The sequence below is a fragment of the Citrus clementina genome, unplaced genomic scaffold, assembly GCF_000493195.1.
Source record: "Citrus clementina cultivar Clemenules unplaced genomic scaffold, Citrus_clementina_v1.0 scaffold_6, whole genome shotgun sequence".
Lineage (NCBI taxonomy): Eukaryota > Viridiplantae > Streptophyta > Magnoliopsida > Sapindales > Rutaceae > Citrus > Citrus x clementina.
This window is the reverse complement of record NW_006262139.1, coordinates 17,565,207-17,588,477: the sequence shown is the minus strand read 5'-3', so window position 1 is coordinate 17,588,477 and position 23,271 is coordinate 17,565,207. Positions and strand designations below refer to the sequence as shown.

Here is a 23,271-nt window from a genome sequence, read left to right as displayed (position 1 = left end):
CAATTCACACAGAACCTCGATATTCAACGCAGGGCACCTCGATTGGGGTGACAATCCAGTCAAACTTTAGAAAATTAAGTAATTAAAAAAGCATGTTTCCGGTGTGGTCAAAAGGACCTATCGAGGTAGCTCTTTGACTGTGAACGAAACCCGTCAGATATGCGCGCGGCGGGAGGATCGACGGCCAACATGTAACTTCTAAAAGGCCTGGTGGGACCTACTGACATCAACCACTTTGCCTTCAATCGATTGAGGAGTAGAGGGTCACGCGCCTCATTTGCGTGGGCGGAATTTCCCATCATCAATACAAACTGGTGGGCCTCATTGCTCTTTCGCTTTAGACTGTTCATTTTTTAAGCTTTAGATTCACTTCCCACCGTCCGGTTCATGAAATTTCGTCTGCAAATTTCTATCAATTAAAATATTATATTAAGGAATGAAAAAGGAAAAATCATCCGCGAGTCACCTCATGTTTATCAAAATTGCAAGTAGACTCTAAATTTCCTGACAATGTCACTACAGCACAAATGCTTTTAAAAACAATAATGCTATATTTATTTAGTTAAGATATTTAATTTGTATCCTAATTAATGTAAAAAATGATGTGATATTATTTGATTGACTTTAGTAATAGTTGGTTATTATTTTTTTATTTCTTATCCAACAATGACATTTTATTGATGACAGTTAGTTGAGATATTAAAATAAATATATTAACTGAGTAAATATAGTATTACTCATATAAATAACATATTAAATTTTTTATGAAGGAGGAAATTATTGCCGCAGCCAATAATTTTCATTAATTGGTTGATAAATTTTTAATATTCTAAGTAAATGAATGATATTATCACACCATAAACTTGATGAATATAATCTTAAGAGAAATTATCATTTGTATATCATAAATTTGTGATTTTATAAAAAAATACTACAATACTTTAAGAGTGTATCAATCGTCTACCATAAATTGATAAAAGTTATTTATCGACTACTAAACTATTAACTGTCGTTTGAAAGTTTATGGAACTGTAGCGAATTGACGATTTTACCCTTGAAAATTATCACTTGTATCATATGAAAATATCACATTACTCCTCTGATGTCATCATATTTAAACGGCAACTAACGGTTTGGTGGATAACATATACATTTTGTCAACTCAAGGTAGATGACTGATATACCTTAAAAATATTATAATAAATTTGATAATATAATAAACTAAGGGTGTACCATTGATAATTTTTCCTAATTTTAAAATGTCTGGCAATACCCTGTTATAATCCCGAAAACGAATCTTGAAATAGGTGTAACCAAACAATCATAGGTTTGTCCATAGACACGGGCTGGGCCATAAACCTTACTCCGTAACGGCGGCCCAGTTATAGCTGTTACAGAAACAAGTGGGCTGAAGCTGAGCGCCGAAGGTTTTTCTTTGTGGAAATTTGAGTAGATCCAGATGTGACAAATTCAAATTTTATCCAATCAAATACAACAACCACCAAATTCTGTATAATATTTACTTGCAAAACTGTGTCAGTGATTGAATGAATGAGATGTCTGCATGGTATGAGGAAAATATTAATTGGATGTTTGAACTCTAGACTGTGGACGGCGTACAAAATGATACATAATAGTGTTCATAAATACAACTCGTGCTCAAGGCTCTCGCAGCTCAATGGGAAAAATACAACCCCGTAATCATGACTATAAAAGATGTTGCAGGAAATCAATTTTGCTCCATGCCTTCCGAACAAGCTGGGAAATCCAGTCTTGATGATGATAATCATAATTCATAAACCTATAATCTAAACCTGAACGAACTGCCGTTGCAATTACAATGGCAACAACTGAAAGTGTCAGCACAGTCCTAGATTTTTCAGGTATGCTTTTCCCGAGCAGTACAGCAAAGCAAATCAAAAGAAACGAGCTTCGAACTATAATTCCTCTGTGATGGTCCTCAAAAATTGATTGAAACACAAATGCAAGAATCCCAACAGCCAAAGATCCTCCTTTACTGACCGGCTCCTACAAAATAAAATAATAATGATAATAATACGAGAGTATAGGTCAAAAGAAGAGGAAAAAAGGGGTAATTATAGTGTTATTACCTTGGAAGCAAAATGTTTTAATCGGTCAATGGGAGAATTAACTTCAGTGACAGGGTGATTCTTTGAACGACGAGGTCGGAGTTTGTGGACGGCGGCGAGCAATCTGGATTTGAGAGTTGTGCGTTGACGGGTGAGAAATGGAGGAGTCTCAGAGTCTGATCTGAGCTGTAGAAGGAAATTGTGGAGCTTGAGGAAGATAGAAAATCGATAGAATTTCCAAGTGGGTGAAATTTTTGTTGCTTTTAATCTGAAATTGAAGTTCTTGAATTCCGCATGGACGCTGATCTTCCATGACTGCTGCCGCTGCTGCTCAGCTTGCCTCATATTCTGTTTTCAAGTCAAATCGCAGATTTGCTGTCAGATTCAGAGTGAAGCTTTTTTCACTAGCCGTTATGCTTCCATTATTTCTATTAATTTAAAAATAATAACAACATTAATAAGGGTTTAGGGTTACAACTCTAAACTTATAATTTATCTGAATTGCCTTCTACTTTTAAGCTCGTTTTTTTAATTTGAAAATCAAAATTTTTATTCTCAATCACTTTCATAAATCCCAAAAAAAAAAAAATAATCCTAAGAAGAGATGAGTGACATATAAAATTCAATATTCAAAAAATTTGAAACAAATTTATAATTAGTGATCGAGAAATTGACTTAGCCAACTAAAAAAATGTCACATTGCATATGGAGAATAAAAATATCTCTTAATAGGGGAGTGGAAGCGCGTTTGTGAAAAAGATTGACTTAAGGATATTTATGTAATAAATGTTTTTATGATGCATTTACTAATCAGTATTAAGAATTAGTTGCAATCGAGATAAATTAGAATTTGAATGAGCTGAAATCAGAATGAGAAATATGAATTAAAATAAGATATTTACTTAAATTGTAGGAATCGAAACCCGAATGAAATATATTACCATTGATGTATTTATTTTTATCTTAAAATCGAAATGGACTATTATAAGTTGTTAAAATGCCCTTAATAATATTATTATTTATTTGTTATAATAATTGTGATTATTATTATTCAAAAAATCTATTACTAAAAACATTTATTGTCAATAATAAAAAAAATATTAATAACAATGTCAATAATAATAATAATAACAACAACAACAACAATGGCAACAACAACAGTAGTGGTGACCGGACTTTTTTTTTTTTTCAAACACATGTAGAAAGACAAAATGAAAATTTTAAAAATTAAAGTGGGGATAATACAGTCACTCCAGGGAATGTGATTCTCATTCCCACTTCCCTCATGAGAATGAGAGCTCTAGTAATCGTTATTAACTTTTTGTGGGGCCTATCATTTTGATTTTAATTCTCTTTTTATTTAAGTAAGTAAACACATAATTCATTTTCATTTTTTTATTTCCATTTTGATTGTTGATTAGTAAACATACCATTATGAATAAGGTGAGCAAAAGATCTTAGGTTAATTCGGCCTTCCACATGGGGGCCTAAATAAGGGCTTAAAGAAAAAAAAAAAAAAAAAAAACCTCGGGCCAAGCCAAACCCTTTTTTTTAGAAAATAAATTTATAAATTATATTGATTCTAAACTTTGATTTGCTTCATTTTTTTTTATAATTAATGCTTAAAAGAGAATTTATATTATAATTTGAGGTTTTTTGAATCCCAATGGGAAAGGTCATGGGCCGTGAAATGGGCTGGATTTAGATAATACCCAATCCAATTTAACTAGGTGCCCATTTACCCTTTGAAAGGTGTGTGTGTGTGTGTGTACACATACCCTCACATTTTTGTACAATAAGTCCCCTATGGTTCTTTAATCTTCAATCAGTTTGTTTCTCTCTCTCTTTTTCTTTTCCTTTAAATAGAATTAGAAGTTGTCAAAGGACTGCCGGAACTTGCCAACATTAAGTCCTCACAGCATAAGTAAAGAGGTGACAACTATCAAATCAAACTTAATTAGAAATTTAAAAACTAAAATTGTAAATGATTTTTTTTTTTAAAAAAAAGAGGGTACTTTTGTAATTTCATTTATCATATTTATTTCTTTTTATTAGCAAATTGATTAGAAAGGGCTTTAGGTAGCATTAAAGTGCTATGTAATTCCACATAGAACGCATATTGTATAAAATTTTGTCACATGTGGCAATTGAGATACATGGAAAAAAATAAATAAACAGATGGCATTACTTTTATTTGAAATTGAAAACCAGTTGTTCCACTGAACTAACTAATGGATCATGCAGTGGATGACATTAATTACGGCCGGCGGAGCTTTATCTATGAAGATGATTCTTTGCTTGTTCTATAAGATTGCATCTAGTTTTCAATTTCATCGTCAACAAAATTCATTGCTCGCCTAACAATTGTATGATTACGGATGGAGAACTAGAAGATAGTGGAACCCCATTATTAATGATGCAGTTGAAGAAATTGAAAACCATGTAAAGCGATATGTAACTGAATTTCTTAGCCCAAGTAGACAATTTGAGAAGAAAGCAATGTCAAGTGAAATTGCATTGTTTCAATAATACTGGTGACCATCTAAATTTACTGCTATTAAACAGTTAATAATTTTTCATTCGCAGCTAGCTGATCAAAACTGCCATCAATAATTAATTAATTACTTATGGATGGTTTTAATGCAAATTTGGCCTCTCCTCCTAAGAGATTCAGACCCCCCCCCCCCAAAAAGTGTTTGGTCCAAGGTTTAAAAATATTTAATTATGAGATTATTTATAATTTTTTTTAATTATGAGTTCATAAAAGAGCACAGTAAATTATTTATAAAATTGTGAAAAACTTGTGTGCTAAAAAATTATGAGATATGTAAATAACTATTACTCTATAAGCTTGCTAAAACTGAAAAACATAAACATTAATTTCATTTGATCCTATTATGAGTTCTGGAACAAGTTTTACTCTAAATTGGGTGCCGCATGTGTATGGTTCAAATTAGATACATCAATCAGGTCGCGATGTAACATGTAACACTAATTGTCATTTAACCTTTCAAGTTTTTTTTTTTTTTGTTTTTGAGAGAAATTTAACCTTTCAGGTTTAAATACCTTTAATTGGCTCATTAATTAACAACTACTTACAACAACCACGGTGGTTTGCTCAGCGGCGTCATTTCCCGGCGCCGGAGCTCCGGCAGGTTCCTCCGCGGCACTTGAACTTGCAGTTGAGCGTTCATTATTATTAAGCAAGGAATGGCGACAATTCGGACACGATGAGTGTGACAAAAGCCACGTATCAATACACCTTACGTGGAATCCGTGGTTACATTTTGGCAGCACTCGAACTTTCTCTCCATCAACAAATTCTCCAAGACAAATCGGACACTCGGTGGCTGGAATATCCACTCCTTCCCCGTAAACAGCCACCGGAATTCGCCTTAAATCCCGCTTCTTCAGGCCCGTTACGGCCAGCCGTGCGGCCGCTTGCTCCGGTGTCTCTATAGCAAGCCTGTGGCTACACCGCAGAGCGCAACGGACTATTGAATTTAACCCAAGTGCACATATTAACGCACATAGCAAAGCTGCCAGTATTATCACCATGTTGGTATCAAAATTCGCCTCGTTAACGAACGAATCGTGGGTTCTGTTTCCACTCGCCGTCGGCGGTGACACGCTTAGCTCTGTCTCAAGCAACCGCCTATGCATATTCGCTTCTAGCCGCTTGCTAGGGTTTCTTTCAAGATAAGAAAAGAGAGGAAAAAAAAAAGTGAGGGGATGAAGATTTTTTTTTTGGTAGGATTCAAAGCTCGGACATGGTTTTATTTGTGGCTTTTTTGAGTTACAGTAATGTTGTAAATATTCCAACTAGAAAGGGACATACAAAGTAAGGTGAGTGGCTGTTAATGGAATCCGGGACCGTTTTTGCTGGAAATGGTCCTGTATGGACACTCAAATTTTATCTAGAACCGAAACCCAACAATATTAGAACAAAAAAGATGAAGATTCAGCAGGGAAACATAAATAATTATCAGCCTTACTTGGGGATATTTTCAATTTGATATGGTATAACTCATGAACTGAAATATCTGAAGGTTTATGACTATATATATCAAGTTATTTGAAAAGTGACTTTTGTGGTGCACATATGAGTAGTGGAAGCTAGCTTATGTTGATTTATATCAAAAAGGGATCAACTGCACCCCAAGAAGGGGTCAAGTTGCAAGAGATTATTAGACACTTTTGATACTTACAAAGTGAAAAAGTTTAAGATATTATAGTAATTTTGTATTAGATTAATAACTTGCCTAACTAATCATGATTATAAAGCACTTTAGTTAGCACTACTAAAGCCTATCATAATCCTTGGGTGTAGCAGTTGCACCAAAACCAGGCCAATTGCAAACGGTTTTGGGTTATGATTTTCATGTGAGAGAGGTAGCTTGAATTGTAGTGGGAGGTTTGCTGCCTCTATCTCATTTGCTAGTGTCTTACTTTTGACGCATCATACAAATGATGATAAGTACTATGTTTAATGGGGAAAAGAATATCATCATCGCCCACAAAATATCTCTCCACCTTTTGCACGGCAAAGGTAATTTCGTATGCCTGTAGCCGGTATTGCATAGGAAGATATTTTTTTTTTGTCGTTATTATGAAAAACTAAATGAATTTAGTTCGATTTCTCATCATTAAGATTAATATTGCGCCTTTATCTGGCAACTTGAGTTTATTAGATTAAGTATTAATTCCACTAATATAACCGCCAAAAGCAAATTTCTATGCTAGACCTTCGATCCTTATATATAGTATTGTTTGGTCTCTGTCACGGTTTTTAAAGATCTAAATCTTAAAAGCGGATCATTAACTGCCTCCGCTACCAGCTATAGCTTTTTAGCTTGATGTTAGTGGCTGATCTTAAAACTAATGTTAGGTCTTGCTTATTAAAACTCAAGCTTTTGGTTAAACTATAACGCAATCAAAATTACCCTATATCTCTTAAAATTGATTGAAAAAGACCAAGGAAAAGATAAATTGCATGATATGAAAATGGGATTGGGACAGATAAGAGAGGGACTAGAGATTGCAGTGTGTCTGTTTAGTGCCGCTGCCGTAATCTGTGATCCAGTAATTTGAAAATTTGTGAACCGAAAATTGCTATTCCCTCAATGGGAGTGGACACGTCGATGACGATGGGGCCTAATTGTGTTTGGGTTAGGCTAACGTTGAACATCTGTGAACCTTCATAGAATGCATAGTCGTCTTTTCTTGGTTGGGTTTGTTGAATATCAGAAATATATGCCATTTACTTAACTTTTTAGGTAGGATTGAATTAAAAAGCTATTGGTTTTGGCGGTTGGACCAATTCCATGATCCCATCACTTTTTTGAAGTCTTGCTAGCTACATGTAAAATTATGGTTAAACAGAACCGCTATTACCAAACTTGTAATAAAAATATATATTATAAAGAAGAAGAAGAAGAAGAAGAAGAAAGAAAGCTTTGTAATGTGTGTACTCACTGTACAGGACTTCCCAAAAGAATAAAATGCAAACTATTCTATCGGACGTGTGATGGGTCAAGCAGTCAAACCCCCAGGATCCAAGGGGTCTAACTATAACCGAGAGTTGTCGTCCAACTTATTTAACAATTGGAAGTCATGTCATACTTATTCCATGCTTGATGGTCACCATTTTGTTTTTGTTTTTTCCCCCTTATTTTGGCTTTCTTCTGTTTTGTTTTTTTATGCTTTTTGCAATTGCTATCCATTATCAGCTCATTCGTATATACATCCTTAAACTTATCATTAACTTAAGGTTATAATAAAGTATTTTTTTTTTCTTCTTTTACGAAAGGAATTAAAGTGGGATGGAAGAGAAAAACCAACACAAAAGTTGATTGTCTCAATTTTTGCCAATCAATATAAAAACTAATTATAATTTTTGTATCTCTCTCTTTCTCTCTCTCTTTCTCTCTTATCCCTGCAAACAAATCACAAACATCTCCTTTCCATGCCGTCAGAAGGAGAGCTCCTCTTCTGGCGGCTTTACGCTTTAGTTTTTTCTTCTCTTTTTATTTTTTATCTTTGTGCTTTCTTCAACTTCATGGGTGAAGGTAAACAGGGTGGAACTAAAAAATTAATTCATTGGAGGTAAAAACTATAATAAAATTAGCAATTTATAAAATTGACACTAATGTCAAAGGGAGCCCATAAGTTACATTTGGTTGTAACTTACACCACTCACACGAACAATAACATCAGTGTGGGCCCGTAAAATGTGTGTGAGTGGTGTAAATTATAGTTAAATATAACTTAGCATTTGCTAATATTAAAATTTATTTATAAATTTACCGTCGCTCAAACATAATTTTTTAAAAAAATTAATGTGAAAATAATTTTTTTTAGCACAATCAATGGTCCATACTAATTTGTATGCAGATCTGCTCCTGAAGGTAGATCTCCTTCTACTTCATCTGTGAAGGTAGTTCTTTCTATGGTTGTGTATTCACAGCTTCTGCTTAGGATTGTCAATTTGTATAAACGTGTCATGTTTGTGTTGCGATAAATTTAACCAAATACAAATATGACTCATTTATTAATCGTGTTGAAACATCAAAACATGGATACAACTCGTTCATTAGTCATGTTAATCATATTGACCTGTTTACCATATTTAATAAAAAATTGAAAATTAAATTAAAAAATAATAAACTTATCAATATTATTCTTAAAAATAAGTCACAAATAAATGAACATGACGGAAATATAACATGAACAAGATTACAATATAATAAGGATAGGGCATAAATAATTAATTTAGTGTCAGTGTATACATTAATTAATTTTTTTAAAATAATATTACCACATATTAATTGATATTTGTCTCATAAACATGTAATTGTGTTGAGATGGTCCAGTACGGATTCAACACAATTATTTCTCATGTCTTGTCATTAATTAATCTATTTATTAATCTGTCAATATTTGTCAATACGAAAAAGTTGTGTTATATTTGTATCCTAACTTATTTTACCACCTCTACTTTTGCTTCATGCAAACATTGTTACTACTATTATCCATCAAGATGCATGTACTTTTTTTATAATAGATTTGAAGTTTTTCAGCTCTAGATCTGAAAAAAATAATAAGGTTTAGGTTTAAGTTTTACAAGAGATTTGTTACTTGATTAGTTGGTGAAGCTAATAGAAGTCTAGATATATTCTGAAAAAAAAAATTAAGGAATATTCCTAGTTATACTCTAAAATATTGTATGCATCTTTGGTGAAGATATCATTTAATAATATCCCAACACACTGTTTTCCTCCTCGTTCCCGAATAAGTAGTCGATGGCGCTTGTGTATTCAGGATTTGAATTTTTATATTTTGATATAAAAATATATATTTTGATCGAATCAGGGAAACAAATTCATTTCAATCTTTACTTTCTAGTAAATGGAATATGAAACCCGATTTTCAACCACCTTGGCGCTTGTGTATCCAGCATTTGAATTTTTATTGTTCCCATATAAAATAAAATAAAAAAAAGGGCAGACTGTGGCTGATTGGTCACAACTTCAGATTCTTTTTCGTCGGATACACCCCCTTCCACAATTGCCAAAAACTGGCTTGAAGACTCTTGGGGATGCCTAAATATGGGTTCTTCATGAATTTGACTAGTTCTGTACTATTTCTTTCCCCACTATTTTTCTTTATTATATGTATGTATGTATGTATGTATGTAAATCATGTCCTGAAAATTATTATAATTAAAAAAAAAAGAAATAAAAAGCCAAGTGCTGAGCTCATTATAACACATAATAACAAAATGTCACTCCATAAACGTAACTTACAAAATCTTATTCTTTAGTACTTATGGTTGGGACAGAACCTAACAAAACATGAGACAACATAAATCCCACCAGATGACGCTAACAACTTCTATTTAACACTAACACACCATCAAACAGAAGCGCAGCACTCTTATTCTCTCACCCCATGCTTAATTATCCAAGCACACAGCGTCATAACTGATGGCTACTAGTTCATCATTCTCACTGCACCCTGCAAAAATCACAAAAAAAGAAAAAGTTAATAAACAAAAAGATCAAAACAGAAAATATCAGAAACCAAAAACATCAAATTACAATAATATATAGCACATGATACACGCACACGCACACACACACACACATACACATACATATACATTTACATATATGCATACATACCTGCTGCAGTCAGTAGAAGGGCTGATCTGGTAAGGAATGTTGAGTCCACATTTGCCGGGAAGTCCAGCTGCGAGTCCGAGCTGGTACCTGGTGTACGAGATTCCACTGACAGCTTGTTTCAAGCACGTACACACGGTCTGACGGTCAGCTGTGGACCGAGCGGCATTGTAGAGTGTCCTCACTCCGTTGCAACAGTTCGTCGTCACGGCCCCGCCGTATGACACGTAGGATATGCATGGAGACAAGTCATTCACCACCGTGCGGCATGTTACTTGTGCTTTGGTGGACACGAACGCACTGCCCATCAAGCAAACAAGCACCAAGATGCAGCCTGTCACAAGTTTCATCAGCATTACGGAGCTAGCCATTATGATACCCTAGCTTGTGTTGAGCAACACTGAGCGTTGGTGTGTTGATATATATAGAAGGTAAAATAATGGTGTGTATTTAAGTGAGAGTATCTGAGGTGGTTGATTGAATTCATTGCGATTCATGAATTGTGGTTGAGCGTGTTAAATGCTGTGATTTATGGAATTGAATCAAGTTTTTTACCACTCCTGAAAAATTGGGTCCAGTCAAAAAGAGAGTAGAGCTAGCTTATTGTAGTAGCAAATAAAATTCAAAGATTGAATACTGTGGGTAGGTGACTGACAGTACTCATTTAGTAATTTTCACCTGCAACTACAGCGGGGAAAGTTCATTTATGAAGAAATAGGCAGACAAGAGATATGCACATGAATTTGAATTTTGTAAGCCAGCTAAACTTATTAGTACTTTTTTTTTCTTTTTTCTTTTTTTATTCTTCCTACACGTTCATTCGTGATTAATATTATAAAATTAACAGTTAATTACCTTTTTTTTTTATTTTTGTCTAATCACCATCAATTACAGCTTTCAAAAAAAGTAATGAACACAAAAATACAATTTACTTCTTTATTTTTTGCCCTTTTAGGTCATATGCTAGAGTAGCTAGCTCTTGGGTTCAATGAAATGGCAATATTTTTGAAAAGAGATATGGTGAGCCTTGACAATATCCTTCAAGAAATTAACATTTGTCTATAGCTAAATATATACTAGGAATTATGCTAAGTTCTTATTTGAGAAAACACATTTGCTGCCGATTCAGTAATTTATGCTCTTCAAGGTGGGCATCACTAAATAATATCCAAGGAAAAGGGTCACAATGATAAAGGGGATCTTCAAGGTGGAAACTATAATTGTTCAAGCGTGGGTCAATTTGGTCAACAGCCGGTGTGAATTAATTAATAATAGTGACAAACTAATTCACATGGTTAATGTTTGTTTTGCTTTGGCTGGTCTCTGAAGAAAACCATGTTGCCCGTTTCAGGGTTTCAATCTCAGTTCGGGTTCACACTCGGGCTCAGGCTGTATCTGTCGAAGCCCAAATGGAACTTACTGTAATTACAGGGTTCATTTTTACTGAGGCCCAGAGTAGTTAGCTAAGCCTATGTAAAAGATTAAAGGGAGTAATGAAATGCGCATTTAATTTTTTCTTTTTAAAATTTTTTTTAAAAAAAAAAAACTCTATTTGATTCTTAATGTGTCAGCCTCACGACCACTGAATTTGATATCAACCTCACGACCACTGACTTAAGTGTCAAAATTTGGAATTAGCTGATATTAAGGAAAAAAAAATTGTGGGGTTCTGCTGCTTTGTATTCTTATTCTTGGGTGGCACCAAGTGGTCTGATAAAATTGAATGTTATTGATTATGTGTGTAATATTGTGGGTTAGCATAATTACTCTATAATGAAACAATCAATATATATCATGATAAAAGAGAATCATGAATGCCGTAGACGTCAAATTAATTCGTTTTGCGACTTTGCTTCCGCATTCATCTTTTTTTTTTAAGTGTGCTTCCACATTCAACTTTAATACATGTCCGAACATGATATTAATTGGACAAGTTTGGAGTAGAATAGTTCATGAATTGTTATTCTGAGTCAATTAATTTGTATTTTATTTCAATTTTATCGTTAAATTTTCATATTTATGTCGTTATTTTTTATCCGACTTAAAGAATTGAATCAAGAACAATAAGAAAATGTACCAAACATAATATTAATAAATTTAAATAATATTAATTAAATTTATATATTAATATAAAATAATATTTAAATTTATATATTAATATAAAATAATATTATTTTATATTATACCGTCCATACTACACCAAACATAATATTGCATTATAACTTAATGCAATGCATCCTAATGTAATATATCTAATAGAGTATAATGTAATATAGTGTGCCAACGCACTCTGTATATACTATTTGATAAATAAGAATGAACTTTAAATGTTTTTAATAATAATTATTTCTATTACTTGTTTACATCCTTAAATTTTATTAATTACTCATTACATCTTTGATGTTGTAGCCTTCACATTCAAACATTATTTTTAAATGATTGAATTTGACTTTTTAACATAGAAAAATTTTAATACCTTTTGAAAACATATCACAATAAAGTGATAGAGAGTGCATAATAGGTAATAAAAACACATCAGATTTTTTTTTAACCGTCTTAACAGCAAGATGTAATAGGTAATGAAAAGTATTAGCCAATTGGGATTGAATGTAATAAAAGTGAGAATATTTAAGGAACTCGTGTCATTCTCTCCATTAATAATGTATGATTGAGATTAAAATTTTTATTGTTTAATATATCATAACACACAAAATCTCAAGTCATTAAAAAAATCATTTTTTTAAAGTAAAAATAAAATTATCTTAGAATTTAACAGGAATTATATTATTACACATATTCTATACCACACAAGATTACGATAAACAAGCTGATGACACTTAGACGCATAGTCTAGAAGATTTGACTTCTCCAAAATATGAAAAGAGCTTGAAACACCTTAAATTCAATAATTAGAAAAAAAAAATCTAGAAGATTGGATTTCTCCTAAGTAGCAAAAAGAGCTTGAACTTAAATTCAATTTAAAAAAAGAAAAAAAAAACTCTCTTCAAACCTATAACAACGTCAGATATTAAGTATATCATAGAGAAAAGAGTAAGTAATAAAACTTTAGAAAAAATAAAAATCATCATTGATTTGTACTAACAAGGTACGTTACATTTTTTATTTGATTTTGGTTCAGCCCAAAACATTATGATATTTTGTTTTTAAGAGATAGTTTTGATAATAGTATGGGTTGATTTGTCTTGTAACAATTTTTTGAAGGTTAATAGAATTGGGATGGACTTGAAAATAAGAGAAAACAATCATTAAAGGCGACGCCAATGATGGCCAATGACGGCAGTTTGACGACCAAGTCAGATAAGTGTTGGAGAGAGTGATGGGTTTTTGAAAAACCATAATATCAATAAAAAATTGAGAGTTATGAGGAAGCTAAGTTGAACATGTTTTGTTGAGATTATACAGGGAGTGTCCTTGAGAACATGTTAATGTCTTTTTAGACACGTGCAAGTGTAATAAGTCATTCCCCTTCTCAGGTAAGGGCTTTTGGATAATTTGATTATCTAATTTGAGTGTTTTAGCCTCTTTAGGGCCAGACATGTGCTAGCTGAGAGACTATCTTTGATAACACGTCTTAATCTCTGATTGCTTTATTATAAATGAGTCAATTGAGCTTTTAGAGTAGTTGACTCCTCTATTGATAGGTCAGATTACAATTGGGGTGATTCCCTCTCTTACTCTTGGTGCATGTGATTGTTGAGGAGATCCACATAGGGACCATTATAATGATGTGTAGTTTTGGTGAATAGGTCATTATTATGATCACATGGTCCTCCATTATTATGTAGCAACCTTAAGGCATTTTAGGAGACATTTTCTGTTTTAGATTAATAAGGTGGCGCATGTACTTTTCTTGAGATCTTTCCATTTTTCCTTATCCTTTGAATTTTCTCTTCACATTTTGCAAGGTCCAATTGGTCACGAGGGTTGCTGCACGCATGTCACGCTCTAATCGGATGACCCAAATTCTACCACTAACACGTTCCATAAAAGATTTAATTTTTATTATACTTCAACTAATTATGAAATTGGGATCCAGATCAATCATTAATCAATCGTGGACATCTTGCAGTTGCATGGGCTTGTTTAATTTATATATCAAAGGAGAAAACTTATAATACGTAGGAGGGAATATGTCAAAAAAAAAAGAAAACATGTTCATTTGTGCGCTCTCTGGATTTAAGTTAATTCCAATTTTCAACTTTAACCTATGCTAAAATTAAAATTTTGCCATTATCACAACTTCTTCTTTTTCAATTTTATTTGGTCATTAAAAAAAACTTTATTTGTTAATAATTTATTTAACAAATAAAACAATCTCGTCATTAGCTCCTACTTGGCAGTTGCGAACTAGATGGCTGAATTGCCGTTATTACATTTCTTCTCTAAACTTTTTGTTTGCTCACTTTTTTGCGGAGAATAATAAATAGCAGTTAATTCAGTTGAAATGTTGGCTGATTATCTTGATAAACCTCGAAAATACAATTCAGATAGTTTTTGTCTGACTGTATATGTGCCAAGTGATTTCATAGTTCATGTGGACATAGTTAATTATTAATTTAATTCCTTTTAAGGAATTGTATCATGATCAGTAATTTTTAAATATAAGCCAAGAAATTAATCAAATAAGAAGTGTAAGAAACAGAAGCCATTAAATAACAAAGTAGTATATTATATATGAGAATCGTGGCAAGGGACTCGGTGGATGACACTCTGGTACATATATGATAGATGCATAGTACTAATACTCTCTTGACCTAGGAGAGTCCATATCACCCACTTTATTATTCCATTTTATATTCATATTATATATAATAATACTTCAGCATATATTCTCTTTTCCAAGATCTTCATCTCACTCTGCAACAGAACCAAAAAAAAAATCATTAAACAATTTTGTGAAGGAGAAATTAATGAGTCATGCACGTACAATATATACAATAAAATATGATTTAATGCTGAATATATAATTACCTGCTGCAGTCAACGGATGGGCTGATTTGGTAAGGAATGTTGACGCCACACTGGCGTGGGAGGCCAGAAGCGAGGTTGAGGTTGAGGTTTCTGATGGAGCCAGCAGCGGTTTTCAAGCAGTTGCAAACGCTCTGGCGGTCGGGTGTGGTGGTGGCTGCGGAGTTAAGACTCTTAATCCCGCTACAGCAGGCTGGCGGCACAGCGCCTCCACCGGGGCCCGTCACATATGGCATGCACGCTTGAAGAGAGCTTGTCACTTGGCCACATGTGACGGCAGCTTGGGCAATGGGCGCACCCATCACCATGCACATTAGCAGCACAGCACAAGCAAGCTTAAGAGCCATGTATAATGTTCTTAATTAGCTCTGAGAAATGAGAATGTTGCTTAACTTGGAACTTTTCTTCAGGTCGTTGTATGTTGTGTGAGGATTATGGTAGCTCGGGCCTCGTATTTATATACGATTAGGAATACGAAGTGTGTGGTTAACTTAGTTGGGAGTTGAGTTTGATTTAATGCTTTCATTTTCAAATACGGTTATGGTTGTGCAATTTAAACAATGCTGTCGCAAATTAAATTAATTTCTGAGGCTAGAGGGTACAAGTGTACAACTATGTAAAGTAATATGTAACGTGTACCTCGAGTCTTAACACACTCTCCCAATTTATGAGTCCCACGTATTTATTTGACGAGTGCATCATCATTCCAATCATTCATATACGACCGACACATGTTAAGTAGAAAAATTAAATGATCGATGGCCGTACATACTTCCGGGTCGGTGACATTAATTTTGGTCATGTAAAGGACTACCTGACCAACCCGTAGTTATTAGTTATGGTCAAAAAATGATTCGCATATGCTTTGTTGGATTTTATTAAGTTATAATTAATGTAATTTACAGTCCTTATAAATATGTAAAAATTTGTGATATGTCAATGGAATTCATTGTCATGTTACAAGTATTGTAAGTTATATTGATTGTAATTTAATAAGATCCATGTTTGTTACAAAAAATTTCAATAAGAGAATTCTGTACATTAATAAACTACGACAAAAGTTATTTTATAACATCGTAAAAATTAAAAATAATAAATTAATTATATACAAGTTTATATCGTTATAAGTTTATTCTGTATTTCAATAAAATGCATGCCAAATTCTCTATAGAAGTTGACTTATGTCTGCATAATTCATAAAATAATTATTAGAATCATTAGCAAGATTAACTTAGATTTTAAACAATAACGAACTGCTAAATTATTTTCACCATATATCGCTAAATTGTTTTTTTAAAAGGATAATCCCATGATCTTTGTATTCACAATCAAACACGTCTTGAGAGGGAGGATACATTTGTTATCCTGATATGCCATTCATGAGTTGTTGTTGATCACTTGAAATGTTGCTGAATCAAAAGCCTATTTTATTCGAAATCAACTACAAATTACAGTTTCATCATCATACACACAAAAGCAAAAGCAAATGAGAGGGAGAGAGATGATGAGAGCCACACACACTCTTAACCGAGAATAGACAATGACAAAAAGTGAATTCCAATGTGCTAAAGTCACGTATATACTAATGTGAAGATCCTCGTATATTAGTTATAAAATTATTCATCCCATTGTAAGCCGCAATAACACATTATAAAGTTATACTTATCCATAATATACTACCTACTACATAGAGAGTGTATTCAAAATTAAATTCATTAACATCATATTTGATCACATAGTAAATAAGTCTATCAAATTTATTCTTTAATATTTTACATTATTTAGCTATGTATTAAAATGATTTATCCTAACCCACTATATATGAGAAATAAATACAATAGGAGAATCTTGCATATCCTCCACATGAAAGTCATTATTGAGAAGCATAGAGCAGGTAAGACTCGTAACGAAAGAAATTAATTTACGATTTGCAATGGTAATAAAATTAAACCAAGAGAATCTTTTGTCAGTTAATTAATTTCTTTGCACAATAATCATTTTTGCTACACAAGCATACTAATTGGTTCTCGCATAGAAACAGTCGGGAAATCATAATATAGTTACTTATAAGCTATATTCATCGGTTATAATACAAAAGAGCGTGATTCCGACCTCTGGCTAGTGCTATTAATGAAATGAACGCTCTTGATTTCACTGTGCACAGAAGCGATGCCATAATTTAAAATTTAGGGAATCAACAATTATAGAGATAAAATTTTAGAGGTTAAAGTCTAGAAAGAGTAGATAATGAAATATTCGGTCCTCAACACTTTGCTCGTGCTCTGTTTGGAGATAATTTAAGAAGTTTACCTAATTAAATACATTTTTCTTATAAGGGATGATTGGATGAAGGAGAAAATCTTGAATACATCCATTGTAATACAATTACCCCATGAGAATACAATACGTCAATTTTATTTTAAAATAACTACATTGTCCATTTGTCAATTTTTTAACTTAATAAATTTGCTTATAAATGAATGTATATGGCTTCTGAAATGAATGATGCGGGTACCTTTGGATATACTTGATTTCTGGAGAATGAAGTCATCTAAATTAATATTTTGAAACTTCATCATATCTTAGAATGTGTTTGGGTCATGACGAATTAAAAATGGTTGATTACTTTAACTATAAGGGTATCTAATTTTTCTGATTCAAGTATTATGAATTTAGGAATTTACCTATAAAATACAAAAATCATACTAAAAAATAAATAAAAATAGATGATTTATAAAATAGGTTAGAATTTGTAAATGCGATGAAATTGTTAGTGTTATCAACACTATAAGTGAAAAAAAATAATTTTAATCTTTATTAAATGTACACTTTCTAGTGTTAATAAGGTCATTATTTGAACTTTTTATGTTAAATTATGAATGTGTTGTAATATCTCAATTCACTTGTGATAAAATGTTTAACTAGTAAGTAAAATCTTGGATTCTCTTAACTAGTTAGATATGTATTTTGGATTGTAAAATCGAACAACAAAACTATCTAATTAACGAACACTCACCGTAGTCTAGTTGTTTAAGGTTGTTAAAAGATAAATTTTACATATATTTCATACTTTATAATTAGAAGATGCATCGGTAGTCTAATTGGTTAAGGAAGTGACAAGATAAGAACTTTCATATACATTTCTTATTTTTAATTAGAGAATGCAATCCAATGGAATATACTTTATCTATGATTTCACAATTAATTTCCTATTTTTAATGGTGGAATTTTCACTCTGATGAAGTTCTAATACGATAACAAATACCATCACTTATTAATTTCTTAATCAAGGAGAGTCCCTAACAAGTAGGCTTGGCAATTTAGCCCGACCCTAATTTTGGCCCGATTGACCCGACTCTAATTTTTAGGGCTTTGACCCAAATTTTCAAGTTTAGGGTCGGGTTAGGGCCAAGATTTTAAGGCCCGAACAAATTTAGGGTCTGGGTCGGGTTTAATGCCTACCCGACCCGACCCGACCTTATTTAAAAAAAAAAAAACTAACACAAGTTAACATACGGACACAACACATCCTCACAACATCACACATTGTGTGTTTTTAATTTAATTGTATTGTATTTTTATTTGTATAAGACATGAGTTTTTTTTTTTTTTTTTTATGTTGAGTTGTTGAATTGAATTGTGTATGACTAAAATGATTGTGGAATTACCCGACCCAACCCGATGTTTTGCCATCCCTGCTAACAAGTAAACAGTAACTCCCATTTTATATAGTGTATCTTGATGCAGATTATAACTCCTCCAATAATCTCAATTCACCCTACAATATATACAGCAACAAATCGTAAATTAATAATCCACTTTTTAAATAATAAAATAATTAACGAATCATACACAATGTAATATCAGTTATGTTCTTATACATGTTATATGTATATATATGTGATATAATTAGAGAACTAGTAATTACTTGGCACAGTCGGAGTTTGGGCTAATCGGGTAAGGAACTTTGACACCGCGCTCGCTACTCGCTAGGGAGGCCAGCTGCAAGGGCGTAGTTGACACCGAGGATGCTGCCGGGCGCAGATTTCAAGCACCTGCGCGTCGCCTGGCGGTTGGGTGTTGTGTTGGCCGCCGCATTAAGACTCTTGACTCCACTGCAAGCCGGTGGCACAGAGCCACCAGCCCTCAGATATGGTATGCATGATGAAAGAGAGCTTGCCACTTGCCCACATGTGATGCCATGTGTTAAACAAAGAAGTTAATTTGAAAGTAACGTCGCTCACAACAGAAGTGAGACTTTTTTGTTAAACGACCGAAGTCCGAAATTTTATCAATTTCAAATTTTAAAAAAGTTTGTTTGTTTGTGTTTTTGTAACTTAATTATAATTAATTTTAAGACATTTACATTTGAATAAAAAACTAAAATTTTGTGACTTTTATCTAGATAGATAAACGTTTGAATGAAAAGTAAATATTATATCCTAAATATATTTATATTAAATATATTTATTTTCTTAACTATAAAACCTAATCTCTTTATACATTTTGACTTATGAGAACATAAATATCAAATAACTATATTTTAGATACTTTTATTTATAAAAATAAATAAGATGTATCTTATATATATTCAGATACTAAAAAAATATAATTCAAAAATTTTTACTCACATCCGATCATACTTCAATCAATTTCAGACCTATTCAGATCGAAAATTAAAAAACAAGCACAACTTAAATTTTTAAAAGGATTAATTACCTCTAGGTGACACATGTTTTGAAAATTTTTAAAAAGGTAACACGTGTTTTTAAAATACTCGAGCAGCAACAAACCGTTAACTTTACCGTTAACTTTAATGTAAACAGTAAATTAATTATAAAATGACATTTCTGCCCCATAATTAATTATAAAATGACATTTATGCCCCTATAGTAGCTGCAAAATGACATTTCTAGTCCTACAATTAGTTACAAAATATGTTTTTATCCCTACTCAATTATTTTTTATCTTTTAAGTAGAAAAATTATAAAAAATTATATCTAAGTGTATCAACGGGTTTTTTTCGTTAAATCATGCAATCTTTTTTTAAAAAAAAAAATTCTTGTTGAATCAAACAAAATTTTCTTATTAAATACGGCAAAGTTTGATTCAACAAGAAACTTTTTAAAAATATTTATTTGATTTAACCAAAAAAAGTCTGCTAATTACACTTAGATGAAATTTTTATTTAAAAAATAAAAAATAATTGAGTAGGGGGAAAAACATATTTTATAACTAATTGTGGGGATATAAATATCATTTTGTAGCTATTATACGGACATAGACATTATTTTATAATTAATTCTAGGGGCAAAAATATTATTTTGTAATTAATTTACTGTTTACATTAAAATTAATGATTGACTCGAGTATTTTTAAAACACGTGTCATCTTTTTGAAATTTATCAAAATATGTGTCACCCAAAGATAACTAACCCTTTTCAAAATGAGAAAAAAATTAATTTATTACGCTTGGAGACAAATGTCCAGGATAGTGGACACGCTGCAGTAATTAGGAATGAAATGCCTTCAACTTAATTTGCAATTGCAACCGGATTTTTATCCATGACTAACTATATAAATTTTGAGAATAAACAGAACATGATCGGTTAATTAAGTCAATATAAATGTTAAATGTTTAAAAAGAAATAACCCAACATATGAGGTCTTTTTCTGTTTTATTTTCCTACTTTGTTCCATTAGAAAAATAAATGTAACCAAATAAAGAGTTTTTTTTTTTAGTTTAAATTGTGTTGGTATATATTTCTTACTTAATTGAACAAAGGGTAGGACTATTTACAATTTAAAAATTAATCGAGCTCTCTTATTTTAATAAAATAATTTATTAAAAATTACCTATGATGTGATCTATTAGAAGGAACAATCTATTATGAGTAAATAAAACATAATTACTTTAGATACCCATATAATTAGTAAAATCTTTCTAACATATAAACAATTCTTCTTCCTTAAAACCTAAAAGTCGTACAACTATTTACAAAGAAGCTATTACGTACCCTTTTGATTTTTCAGTAAATAAACAGTTAATTGCTCCAATCGCTTTTCAGCTTCGTAAGATCTAGCAAACTGCTGTTAAGTTGGCAAAATTTGGTGATGGTTCGTTAACTTCATTGATTACTTCCTAAAATTAGTTTCATCTCATGCATCTATGCTTCTATTTTTAGTATAATATTTCTGGCACTTCCTCGTAAGGTTTTTACTCAACTTGCCGGTTGATGGCTAATTTTTTAAGATTGAAGCTGAGTCGGTTTAGATAAATCATAAGTTTGGAATTAATTTAGTTATTTCTTCTTTGTTTGTTTAAGAAAATGAGTTTTTTTTTTTTTTAAAAAAAAAAAACGAATTTGATGGACTTGAATAAGTACTTGAAAATTTTTCTACAGAAGGAATTGAAGATGTCTTCTTTTTCTCCCCCTTTTGGTGAATTGAATATTTTTATAGGTGTGCACTGTAAATAAAAGACAATGAAAGGTTTAAGTAAGGACTTTTTAAAAATTAATTTTTTAAAATGAGTGAGTGGGCTATCTGAACCCACCCAATTTCTTTTTACACCCATTTTAAAAAATAAATTCACCATAAAAAAATTAAAATTTAAATATCTCAAAATTACCATTTAGTAATTTCTTTCTCTTTAGCTTAGGATTGCATATTCTCTCTCTATTTTCACATTAAGCAAACTAAACGCTCAATTTCACCCTCTTTTAAATTTATTTTTTTGGTCTTTCTTATCAGATTATGATCTCTACATCACTCTTTCTATATATAAGAATTTTTTTTTTTATATTCATTAACTTTTGTCCTTAGTGAAACTTAATTTCTCAATATTTATTAACTCTCATAATTGATAAAAAATTGTTGATGTTTAATTTAAAATAGTGGATTTTGTTCTTCTTAATTTGTGATATCAATTATTTACAGCTAAAATATATATATATAAACAAATTGATGAGAATTTGTGAAATCGAAATGAGAAATATAAGAAATGGTTAACTAAATAAATAATTTTAATTAATAAAATTCTTGTTGAAAAAGCGTGTAGAGAAAAAATTGGTGAATTCAAATAGTTCCACCTTTTAAAAATTTATAAATAAGTGTTTAGTGTAATTTTTAGAGTACTAATAACTCTAAAAATAAATAAGTATAAATATTTAATAAATAAAAACAAAATTTTGATTTTATCTAAGCCAAGCTCTTTTTCAATGGTACGGAGCGGCCTTTTTACAACTCAGATTCCAAGTTCGAACTTTTTTTTTTTTATTAGATGGGGCTCAAACTAGCGAGCTAAACAGGAATAAGACGGGGTTGAGTAACCCCATATAAGTCTTGTACAATAATTGAATAAATACCCACAGGCGGGCTAGAAAATAAGTGCAATCCATGGGGGTATGAGTGAGCCATGTTTGCCATAAAATCCGCCGCCGAATTGGCTTCCCGATAAATATGGGTGATGGAAACTTGCCAGTTTCTACTAATAATCTCCCGGATAGCAACGACCAAAGCATAGAACTCGTTAGGCACAACCACTTGCTTCGAGACCAATTGAGTAACACAAAGGCTATCCACTTCAACCAAAAGACGTTTTATTCCAGCCTCCCAAGCTAGATGTAATCCTTGGTACAGACCCCAAAGTTCCGCCATTAACACCGAACTCTCTCCAATATTCATACAAAATCCAGCTAGCCAGTGTCCGACCGAGTCTCGAATAATACCACCAGCACCTGCACCCTCATCTTTTCTACAAGATCCATCCGTATTCAATTTGCACCAAGGCCATGGAGGTGGCAGCCATCTAATAAAGATCTCCTTCCTCTGCGGCTGTTGACTTATATGAGAGTTGTTTAATCTATGGATTTCGTTAGCTCTGGCCATAACATCTACACAGACTGTTGAGCTATCCGCCAGCTTCCCCTCCACCATAAAACGATTCCTCCAATACCATAATCTCCACACCGCTACGCCGAAAATACACTCCCAAGCTAATGGAGAGGGAA

General features: G+C 32.2%; 3 protein-coding genes across 3 annotated transcripts; all 3 read right to left on the bottom strand.

The window, feature by feature from the left end:
- Positions 1-1,568: 1,568 nt before the first annotated feature.
- Positions 1,569-6,236, bottom strand: LOC18039216 (E3 ubiquitin-protein ligase ATL9). Its single transcript, XM_006429510.2, has 3 exons — positions 5,190-6,236; positions 2,112-2,438; positions 1,569-2,028 (listed from the first exon to the last, which is right to left on the bottom strand). Exons 1-3 carry the CDS (start codon positions 5,751-5,753, stop codon positions 1,708-1,710), a joined length of 1,212 nt encoding a protein of 403 aa, XP_006429573.2. The 5' UTR covers positions 5,754-6,236; the 3' UTR covers positions 1,569-1,707.
- Positions 6,237-9,827: 3,591 nt separating this feature from the next.
- Positions 9,828-10,675, bottom strand: LOC18039872 (non-specific lipid-transfer protein 1). Its single transcript, XM_006429508.2, has 2 exons — positions 10,274-10,675; positions 9,828-10,106 (listed from the first exon to the last, which is right to left on the bottom strand). Exons 1-2 carry the CDS (start codon positions 10,639-10,641, stop codon positions 10,097-10,099), a joined length of 378 nt encoding a protein of 125 aa, XP_006429571.1. The 5' UTR covers positions 10,642-10,675; the 3' UTR covers positions 9,828-10,096.
- Positions 10,676-14,939: 4,264 nt separating this feature from the next.
- LOC18038263 (non-specific lipid-transfer protein) lies at positions 14,940-15,694 on the bottom strand. The gene is made up of 2 exons (XM_006429507.2): positions 15,263-15,694; positions 14,940-15,148 (listed from the first exon to the last, which is right to left on the bottom strand). Exons 1-2 carry the CDS (start codon positions 15,604-15,606, stop codon positions 15,139-15,141), a joined length of 354 nt encoding a protein of 117 aa, XP_006429570.1. The 5' UTR covers positions 15,607-15,694; the 3' UTR covers positions 14,940-15,138.
- Positions 15,695-23,271: the final 7,577 nt, after the last annotated feature.

Excerpts from the sequence above, each read along its gene's own strand:
- LOC18039216 (XM_006429510.2), bottom strand. The coding sequence starts at position 5,753 with ATGCATAGGCGGTTGCTTGAGACAGAGCTAAGCGTGTCACCGCCGACG. Across the intron at positions 2,439-5,189 it reads AGCAAACCACCGTGGTTGTT|AATATGAGGCAAGCTGAGCA; the intron begins GTAAGTAGTTGT and ends ACTTGAAAACAG. Across the intron at positions 2,029-2,111 it reads TAAAACATTTTGCTTCCAAG|GAGCCGGTCAGTAAAGGAGG; the intron begins GTAATAACACTA and ends TTTATTTTGTAG.
- LOC18039872 (XM_006429508.2), bottom strand. The coding sequence starts at position 10,641 with ATGGCTAGCTCCGTAATGCTGATGAAACTTGTGACAGGCTGCATCTTG.
- LOC18038263 (XM_006429507.2), bottom strand. The coding sequence starts at position 15,606 with ATGGCTCTTAAGCTTGCTTGTGCTGTGCTGCTAATGTGCATGGTGATG.